Source organism: Clupea harengus, chromosome 24, assembly GCF_900700415.2.
Source record: "Clupea harengus chromosome 24, Ch_v2.0.2, whole genome shotgun sequence".
NCBI classification, from domain to species: Eukaryota; Metazoa; Chordata; class Actinopteri; order Clupeiformes; family Clupeidae; genus Clupea; species Clupea harengus.
Window position 1 is genome coordinate 7900587 of NC_045175.1, and position 10245 is coordinate 7910831.

Below are 10245 nucleotides of genomic sequence, written 5' to 3' on the forward strand. Positions count from 1 at the left end.
TAGACCTACATTCAACAAAATAATTATTTCTTGACTTTTCCAGAACTTTCAGTGACTTATTGAATTCCATGACTTTCCTAGCCCTGGAAAATGGGATTTTAAAACTCCATGACATTTCCAGGATTTCCAGGACAGTGGAAACCCTGCCTTTTCTCATCATAGTAAGTAAGAAGTAATTCTTACATATTGTTTTAGGTCAACAACTCAGTGTCAGCCTTGTCCAAGTCTATCTATGAGAGGATGTTCTTGTGGATGGTCATTCGTATCAACCAGATGCTGGACACCAAGAAGTCAAGTCAGTTCTACATTGGTGTGCTGGACATTGCTGGATTTGAGATTTTCGATGTGAGGAAAAAATAAGATTCTTCACTAACATTATTTGTTTCTAGTGACTTAAGAGTGCCACTCTCAAATAATGTTTGAATATGTATCCAACACAGTACAACAGCATGGAGCAGCTGTGTATCAACTTCACCAATGAAAAACTGCAACAGTTCTTCAACCACACCATGTTTGTCCTGGAGCAAGAGGAGTACAAGAAAGAGGGCATTGTTTGGGCGTTCATTGACTTTGGCATGGACTTGGCTGCCTGCATTGAGCTGATTGAAAGGGTCAGTTTTAATCAATCCAACTAGCACAGTGTTAGATTTGTATAGTTTCATGATGTCCACTTTTATGACTAAGCAATCTTATTTTTCAACAGCCCATGGGTATCTTTGCCATCCTTGAAGAGGAGTGCATTGTCCCCAAGGCCTCTGACGTCACTTTCAAGGACAAGCTGTATGCCCAGCATCTTGGAAAGACCGCAGCCTTTGCGAAGCCCAAGCTTACCAAAGGCAAGCCTGAGGCTCACTTTTCCATGGCGCACTATGCCGGAATCGTGGACTACAATGTCACTGGATGGTTGGACAAGAACAAGGATCCACTGAACGACACTGTTGTGCAGCTGTACCAGAAGTCATCAGTCAAACTTTTGCCTGTCCTGTACCCACCTCCTGTTGAGGGTAATAACCTGTTCAAGTCAAAAGGCTAATACACAAATAGTAATTATATTAGATTCTATGTATATAACTCAATTATCCGATTCATTATTTGTATGTCAACAGAGGTTGGTGGTCCTAAGAAGGGTGGTAAGAAGAAGGGTGGCTCCATGCAGACTGTGTCCTCACAGTTCAGGGTATGTGTTTTAATATCAAGAAGAAAATGATCAATCAATCAATAATTGTCCCAGCACAATAACTGTATGATTAAAATTGTATACATTCTTGCCTCAACAGGAGAACTTGGGTAAACTGATGACCAACCTGAGGGCCACCCATCCTCACTTTGTGCGTTGTCTGATTCCAAATGAAATTAAGAAACCAGGTAAAGGGCTTTTAGTAAATTAAGACATCGTCCATTATTCAACACCTAGTATTTGCTTGAAAATTTTACATCTCTGTATTTTCACAGGTTATATGCAGAACTTCCTGGTCATCCACCAGCTCAGGTGTAATGGTGTACTGGAGGGTATCAGAATCTGTAGAAAGGGTTTCCCAAGCAGAATCATGTATGCTGACTTCAAGCAGAGGTAAACATACAACAATATACAACAATAACTTATAATACACACTTCATATATGTATATTATGGGGGAAATAATGTTTTTCTTATTATTGACAACAGATACAAAGTACTGAATGCCAGCGTTATTCCTGAGGGTCAGTTCATTGATAACAAGAAGGCTGCTGAGAAGCTCTTGGGATCCATCGATGTTGATCACGATGAGTACAAGTTTGGACACACTAAGGTGGAGAATGTTTCTATCTTATATCTGTTATTATGGATAAATATTGAATTACATACAGTGTCCATTTCTGCTTTCAATCAGACACCTCATAATTTTTGTTCTTTTAGGTGTTCTTCAAAGCTGGTCTGCTTGGTACCCTTGAGGAGATGCGAGATGAGAAACTGGTAACCCTGGTCACAATGACTCAGGCTCTGTGCCGTGCATACCTGATGAGGAGGGAGTTTGTCGCGATGATGGAAAGGAGGTAATGTGTGATGTATTTGGTGGAATCACGCTCAACAAAATGATCTGCCATAAAACATAGCATTGCAGGTTTTTTAATTGTAACACAATAGGTTGTGTTTATAAATTAAAGTACAAACGTACAAAACAGAGATCATTTCCATCAACACAGATGTATATAAAAGACTGGACTAATCACTGTCAGCGTTTGACAGAATCCCTCTGATCTATTCAGTAAGCTTCAACACGGTTTAATCAACAAATCAACCTCTTTTGCAGAGATGCAATCTTCACTATCCAGATGAATGTCCGCTCATTCATTAATGTGAAGCACTGGCCATGGATGAAGGTGTACTACAAGATCAAGCCTCTGCTTCAGAGTGCTGAAACTGAGAAGGAGCTGGTTGCCCTGAAGGAGGAACATGCAAAACTCAAAGACATGTTTGCAAAGGTTGATGCCAGGAAGAAGGACCTTGAGGAGAAGATGGTGTCTATTGTGCAAGAGAGGAATGACCTGCATCTGCAAATGTCATCTGTAAGTGTATAACTGTACAACGGGTAACAATTCTTCACATCATTGCAATATTCAAATCACTAACCTGTCTGAGAATTATGTTTTCAATACAAATCAGATTTCATCCTTTCATCTTGTATTTATTGTAGAGCAATGAGACTATCAACGATGCTGAGGAGAGGTGTGAGGGTCTGATCAAGAGTAAGATCCAGCTTGAGGCCAAACTCAAGGAGACAACCGAGAGACTGGAGGATGAAGAGGAAATCAATGCTGAGCTGACTGCCAAGAAGAGGAAACTGGAGGATGAGTGCTCTGAGCTCAAGAAGGACATTGATGATCTGGAGCTGACCTTGGCCAAAGTGGAGAAGGAGAAACATGCCACTGAGAACAAGGTTTATACTCTTTGAAAAAAAAATCTTTTATTTTCAAGAAGTCTTCGTGAGGTTTACTGGATATTGATATAAAACATTCTATGTGTAGGTCAAGAACCTGACAGAGGAGATGGCCTCTCAGGATGAGGCCATTGCTAAGCTGACAAAAGAGAAGAAATCCCTCCAAGAGGCCCATCAGCAGACTCTTGATGATCTCCAGGCAGAGGAAGACAAAGTCAACACTCTGACCAAGGCCAAGACTAAGCTTGAACAGCAAGTGGATGATGTGAGTTAAGGGCCTGTCTTTGTAAAGAAATGCACATATATCATTGTGCTACTTAATTACTTTATGCTTTGTATCTGCAGCTTGAGGGTTCCCTGGAGCAAGAAAAGAAGCTCCGCATGGACCTTGAGAGAGCCAAGAGAAAGCTTGAGGGTGACCTGAAACTGTCCCAGGAGAGTGTCATGGATCTGGAGAATGACAAGCAGCAGTCTGATGAGAAGCTGAAGAAGTAATGTAGAATTCTATTAGCAACTAATGATTCATGCAAACATGTACTCCTTTTTTAGTCCTTTTTTGGTATAAGCAGCCGTTAACAACTATTTTAATTTACAATTATACAGGAAGGACTTTGAAACAAGCCAGCTCCTTAGCAAGATTGAGGATGAACAATCATTGGGTGCTCAGCTCCAGAAAAAGATCAAGGAGCTTCAGGTTTGTTTCACATCTTCAGTACCGAATAGTGTTTACTATCATCTGCCTGTTCTTTCTTAGTATCACTTATTTCTTTTTAACAACCAATAGGCCCGCATTGAAGAATTGGAAGAAGAGATTGAGGCTGAGCGTGCAGCTCGTGCTAAGGTTGAGAAGCAGAGAGCTGATCTCTCCAGGGAACTTGAGGAGATCAGTGAGAGGCTTGAGGAGGCTGGTGGTGCCACTGCTGCTCAAATTGAGATGAACAAGAAGCGTGAGGCTGAGTTCCAGAAGCTGCGTCGTGACCTTGAAGAGTCCACTCTGCAGCATGAAGCCACTGCTGCAGCTCTCCGTAAGAAGCAGGCTGATAGCGTTGCCGAGCTGGGAGAGCAGATCGACAACCTCCAGCGTGTCAAGCAAAAGCTTGAGAAGGAGAAGAGTGAATACAAGATGGAGATTGATGATCTTTCCAGCAACATGGAGGGAGTCGCTAAAGCTAAGGTTTGTGACATGTAAACCTTAATGCTCTAGCTGACTCTAACTACAAACAATATCATACTGCAAACAATGATATGTTGTCAAGTAAAATTGTAATAATTGCCATAAACATTTCTGACTTTTGTGTTGCTTATTAATTATACTTTCACAAACAGGGAAATCTTGAGAAGATGTGCCGTACCCTTGAGGACCAATTTAGTGAAATCAAGGCCAAGAGTGATGAGGGTGCGCGCCAGGTCAACGACCTCAGTTCTCAGAGAGCAAGACTTCAGACTGAAAATGGTGAACTCGGCCGCCAGGTTGAGGAGAAAGATGCTCTTGTGTCTCAGCTGAGTAGAAGCAAACAGGCTTTCACTCAGCAAATTGAGGAGCTGAAGAGGCTAAATGAGGAGGAAGTCAAGGTACTGATACCCGTGAATGACATGAAGAAATTGGAGTACATAACCCACATTCTGTGAAGCCCTAAATGAACACCATTCATTGTTCACAAACAGGCCAAGAATGCCCTGGCCCACGCTGTTCAGTCTGCACGCCATGACTGCGACCTTCTGAGGGAGCAGTTTGAGGAGGAACAGGAGGCAAAGGCTGAGCTGCAGCGTGGCATGTCCAAGGCCAACAGCGAGGTTGCTCAGTGGAGGACCAAGTACGAAACTGATGCCGTCCAGCGCACTGAAGAGCTTGAGGAGTCCAAGTATGTACCAAACAGGCAAAGAAATACATAGAATGTGGATGTGGGTTGTTATGTTGTCTACTAAAACCTGTCCCCGTCCTCTAACTTAAATCGGTTGCATTATCAGGAAAAAGCTTGCCCAGCGTCTACAGGAGGCTGAGGAACAAATTGAAGCCATCAACTCCAAGTGTGCTTCTCTGGATAAAACCAAGCAGAGACTCCAGGGTGAGGTTGAGGACCTCATGGTTGATGTGGAGAGAGCCAATGGTCTGGCTGCCAACCTTGACAAGAAGCAGAGAAACTTTGACAAGGTTATACCTCTATCTGGAATTTGTGTGATATTGTAGGACAAACTAGCACTCATATTTCATAATATGGACATATCGATTTTTGGTAGCAGTGTCTCATATGTGAAATTAACCCAAGACACAAACTGTTTTTCAAAGGTCTTGGCAGAATGGAAGCAGAAATATGAAGAGGGTCAGGCAGAGCTGGAGGGTGCCCAAAAAGAGGCTCGCTCTCTCAGCACTGAGCTTTTCAAGATGAAGAACTCCTATGAGGAGGCTCTTGACCAACTGGAGACTCTTAAGAGGGAGAACAAGAATCTCCAACGTAAGTCAAGATGGCCTTAAAACACTTCCAAATCAAAGCTTGTTAAGAGAAGCTAAAAACAAAATGTTTTATCTTGGAATACAAATCAATAGTACATTGGTAGATGCTGACTTTGTGTTAAGGGTTTTAAATGTCTTGTTGCAGAGGAGATCTCTGACCTGACGGAGCAGCTTGGTGAGACTGGAAAGAGCATTCATGAGCTGGAGAAGACCAAGAAGACTGTTGAGACTGAGAAGGCTGAGATCCAGACTGCCCTGGAAGAGGCTGAGGTACAAATACAAAATCCAACAGGATGGAGTGGAGAGATTCAATAGGACATCTTAATAAATTAAGCAATTGGTCATATCTTAAAATTCTATGTTTTACACTATTTAAAAATAGGGAACTCTTGAGCATGAGGAGTCCAAGATTCTCCGTGTCCAGCTTGAGCTGAACCAGGTCAAGGGTGAGGTTGACCGGAAGCTTGCAGAGAAGGATGAGGAGATGGAGCAGATTAAGAGGAATAGCCAGAGGGTGATTGACTCCATGCAGAGCACCCTGGACTCTGAGGTCAGGAGCAGGAATGATGCCATGAGAATTAAGAAGAAGATGGAGGGAGACCTTAATGAGATGGAGATTCAGCTGAGCCACGCCAACCGCCAGGCTGCTGAGTCCCAGAAAAGTCTGAGGACCGTCCAGGGTCAGCTCAAGGTCAGTAGTATAAATATTCAGTGTTTTGATATTACAGATCTCACACCAATGAAGTATAGCAAACACCACACATTTCTCTGTCAACCAGGATGCTCAACTGCACCTTGATGATGCTGTCAGAGGACAGGAAGATATGAAGGAGCAGGCTGCCATGGTGGAGCGCAGGAACGGCCTTATGGTGGCTGAGATTGAGGAGCTGAGAGCTGCCCTGGAGCAGACAGAGAGAGGCCGCAAAGTGGCTGAGCAGGAGCTGGTAGATGCCAGTGAGCGTGTTGGCCTCCTGCACTCCCAGGTAGAGAATAAAAAAAGGTTGTTTAAACCGATACATTAAACAAACAGTTCCAGCATTAAAAATATAACTGAGTTGTTTATTTCTCCACACTAGAACACAAGTCTGCTGAACACCAAGAAGAAGCTTGAGTCTGACTTACTTCAGGTCCAAGGTGAAGTTGATGACATCGTCCAGGAGGCAAGAAATGCTGAGGACAAGGCCAAGAAAGCCATCACTGATGTAAGTTTTTTTTTCTGAAACGGAGCATTATATTTAAAAGTACTTTTACTTCTATTATTTAAAAATACACTATTCCATCATATAGGCTGCCATGATGGCAGAGGAGCTGAAGAAGGAGCAGGACACCAGTTCTCATCTGGAGAGGATGAAGAAGAACCTGGAAGTCACTGTCAAGGATCTGCAGCACCGCCTGGATGAGGCTGAGAATCTGGCCATGAAGGGTGGCAAGAAACAGCTCCAGAAACTGGAGTCCAGGGTAGGTAACAAAATATGACTCTGAATCAATGTGTTTAACTCATCATAACAAAACAGGGGTCAGTATCTGAAATGGAAATATTTTTCATGTTAAGGTTCGTGAACTGGAAGGTGAGGTTGAGGCTGAACAGAGACGTGGTGTTGATGCTGTCAAGGGAGTCCGCAAATACGAGAGGAGGGTGAAGGAGCTCACCTACCAGGTAAGAAAGCTCTCCTCTTTCTCTAGAACTGCATGCAAAATCTAAGAGGGGAGGACATTTCTTGACAAACTTTTTGGTCTTTAGACTGAGGAGGACAAGAAGAATGTCACCAGACTGCAGGATCTGGTTGACAAGCTGCAGATGAAGGTCAAGGCCTACAAGAGGCAGGCTGAGGAAGCTGTGAGTATTTTTCTGCCTTTGGTATACAGGAAAATATCTGCTACTTTTGCTACTTCACATTGACTCTTGTTTTGTTTTTCTGTATTAATTGCACTCAATTTCATATACAACAGGAGGAACAGGCCAATACTCACCTGTCCAAGTGCAGGAAGGTTCAGCATGAGCTGGAGGAGGCTGAGGAGCGTGCTGACATTGCTGAGTCCCAGGTCAACAAGCTCAAGGTCAAGAGCCGCGATGCCGGAAAGGTAAGATAATGTTTTCTGAACAAACATTAAAATTATTTCACCAATAAACTTGGTGTTGTGTGTAAGTGTCATTGATGTAAGTGTCATTGATTTTTATTTGTCATCTAGTTAATTCATTTTCTTTGTTCTCTTTTAAAGGGCAAGGAGGCTGAAGAGTAAAACCTCTGAATCCATGTCACTTTTATCTGGATAAAATATCCTGGTTAATGTGACTATTCCAACAATGCATACTACCGAATAAATAATTACATATCTGAATATGAATCTGAATGTTTGTCTTTTTTCATGAGTTCATTCATATACTTAAGTCAGGGGGCTGATTTTTCTATGACTTTATAACTGGACTGTAGTTTTTTCTATAGGAAGCTGCCTCTATCCTATCTATTAGATTCCACATTCACAAGTCATCTCACCGTCCTTGGTACTTCTATGAGACTACTTTAGCTGTTGAACTAAATCAGAATTATAACACTGCAGCAGACAATGCATGCAACTCTTTACTGATAAACAGTCTCCACATCAGAGAAGGTCTGCTAATGTCCAACCTTGAGATCCTGAGCACAGGGATCACATACTGTATGAGGGATTTCAACCAATTTCATTTAAAATGTGCAGTTCTGATATTTTACCATCTCGTAGCTATGTTTTTGTTTGGCTCTGCCATCTCATTGGGTTCTCTCCAAACCACATGGCTGACTTGGATTTGATAATGTCATCAACAGTTTCAATAACCAACTAATTGTATGGAACTATTATGCAGCTCTGTCTTCAAAACAAAAGACAGGCACCTTTTCACCGTCACAAATTCAGATACTAAAAGCAGGTCTTTAGATCCAGGTATTGCAGGAAGAGCAATGGATTGTTGAAAGACATCCACTTTCAATTGTAGGAGCAAAATTGCTAAGGGTTATGCATGTACGGCAAAACCATTCCAGTCTGCATGAAGGGGCATATTGTTGATATGAAAAAGGGTCTTCTACATAAATGTTAGCCAATGAGTGTCATTTTTGGTCATGGTGCTAACACGTTTGTTACGACATATTTATTGCTAGCAAGTTAGATAACGTTAGCTTAAATTACTGCTAACTTGGTCATTTCAAACATACTGTTAGTTTTCACTATTTGCCAACTGTTACTAGGTTTAATGTGCTTTGTACATATAGCAAGTCTACACGGTGTCGTGATTTGGGACCTTCTGGCCTCTAGAGGCTACCTCAAGGATCATTCTGATCGTCTGGGAAACGTCAGGAGAGGTTCCTAAAGAAGGGGGTCCTGTCACGATTTGGGACCTTCGGGCCTCTAGAGGCCGCCAACAAAATACACTATGCCTGTTGTGTGTGTACATGTGCTCGTGTTTACTTTCTGCTTCTGTTTTCCCGCCATTGTCTTGTCACCTGTTGGTTGATTGGTCACATGACCAATTAGCTAGGGTATTTATACCTGGCTTTTTGTCGTGTTCTTTGCTGTGTCTTTGTCGTATTGTTCTCTGGTCTGTATTGTTCTGATCTCTAGTTTTCTGATCTCTAGTTTTCTGATCTCGAATTTCCAAGTTCCCTAGTCTCTAGTGGTGGCGAAATGAAGCTTCATGAACCTTCAAAGCTTTCCATCCAGACGTGTTAAAAAAAGGTTCACTACTCAAAGCTTCGTTCGCTCTCTATTGACATCTGCTGGTCAATAGAAATACGGTGTAGGAAAGATTTCTCGGGACAGTGAATTTGTTGTGGTGCGCAAGACCTACTAAAATAACATGCACACAAACGTATGGTGAAAAAAAACTTACCTCTATTATTTCAAATTTCTTTTTCAAATACAATGACAATAAAGGCTTTCTTTTTCTATTCTTTCTTCTAATAATTGTTTGACATAGATATAATGATTCTATGGTGACACAACGGTTAGCGACGTCGCCTCGTGCGGGTAAAGCGAGATTTCGATTCGAGTCAAAAGCTAATTTTAATCCGATGCTTTGGATAAAAACGCCTGCTTATTATCTTTACTCTCTTCTGTATGCTGTTGGAACAGAGGGTAGTTAAAGTGCTTTTGGAATACTTGTCAGTACTTTTGTAAAGCCAAGGGTAGTGAGAGTGCTTTTGGACAACTGGTCAGTGAAAGTGCAGGGCAGTGAAAAGGGAGCGAAAGTGCTTTGTGCAACTTTCTCTTCCTAACTGGCTCCATAACTCTATCTCAAACAGGGGCGGCTTGTCCATAAGGGCGATTGGGGCTGTCGCTACCGGATGGTAGTCCTATACCCGATAGTAGTCCCACACATCGCGCATGCTCAGACACAAACGGTTTACGGCAGAAGGCTCAACGTCAACATATGGGGCTGTCTTAACGCATAATGTGGGTATATTTAATGTAATATTTAATTATTAAAAGTGTGGAGACGGAGTAAGGGTAAAAGGCAAATAGTTTGTATAATGAAGAAGTGAGAAAATATAGCAGTAGGTAAAACAAATAAAGCATTGATGTGCTAGCCAATAGAACTTGACAGGGAGAACAAAAGAGGATATCCAGTATATTTTTAACTTCTTTACTTCTTTATTATACAAACGTTAAGAACTTACAGCTGTATACAATGACCAAACTTCTTAAAGTATACCGTCTTTCGCGAACTTCCATCAGCTTTAGCCAGCGATTGTATTCCGCTGTCTACAGTGTCGCAAAGTGGCGACTGATCGGGTAGTGCGCACGCGGACTACCATCGGGTAGAGGACTACCATCAGGTAGCGACAGGGGCGACGCACTGCCTGGGGGAAAAGGAAAAAAAAAACTCCTGATGTATAAACGCAAT

At 42.2% G+C, this 10245-nt stretch overlaps 1 protein-coding gene across 1 annotated transcript; it reads left to right on the plus strand.

Annotated features, from left to right (window-relative positions):
• Window positions 1-165: 165 nt before the first annotated feature.
• LOC122128821 (myosin heavy chain, fast skeletal muscle-like) lies at window positions 166-7715 on the plus strand. The gene is made up of 27 exons (XM_042703667.1): window positions 166-345; window positions 441-611; window positions 704-1004; window positions 1107-1177; window positions 1278-1365; window positions 1453-1570; window positions 1666-1789; window positions 1897-2033; window positions 2291-2546; window positions 2675-2917; window positions 3006-3182; window positions 3263-3408; window positions 3521-3611; window positions 3702-4091; window positions 4244-4489; window positions 4583-4779; window positions 4886-5069; window positions 5205-5370; window positions 5515-5639; window positions 5752-6060; window positions 6149-6352; window positions 6446-6571; window positions 6657-6827; window positions 6922-7026; window positions 7111-7206; window positions 7320-7451; window positions 7590-7715. The coding sequence occupies exons 1-27, from the start codon at window positions 241-243 to the stop codon at window positions 7608-7610; spliced, it is 4500 nt and encodes a 1499-aa protein (XP_042559601.1). The 5' UTR covers window positions 166-240; the 3' UTR covers window positions 7611-7715.
• Window positions 7716-10245: the final 2530 nt, after the last annotated feature.

Bases quoted from the DNA above. Each gene is read 5' to 3' on its own strand.
- LOC122128821 (XM_042703667.1), top strand. From the start codon at position 241: ATGTTCTTGTGGATGGTCATTCGTATCAACCAGATGCTGGACACCAAG. The intron at 4,780-4,885 runs GTATGTACCAAA...TTGCATTATCAG, and splicing joins GAAGAGCTTGAGGAGTCCAA to GAAAAAGCTTGCCCAGCGTC. The intron at 6,828-6,921 runs GTAGGTAACAAA...TTTCATGTTAAG, and splicing joins TCCAGAAACTGGAGTCCAGG to GTTCGTGAACTGGAAGGTGA.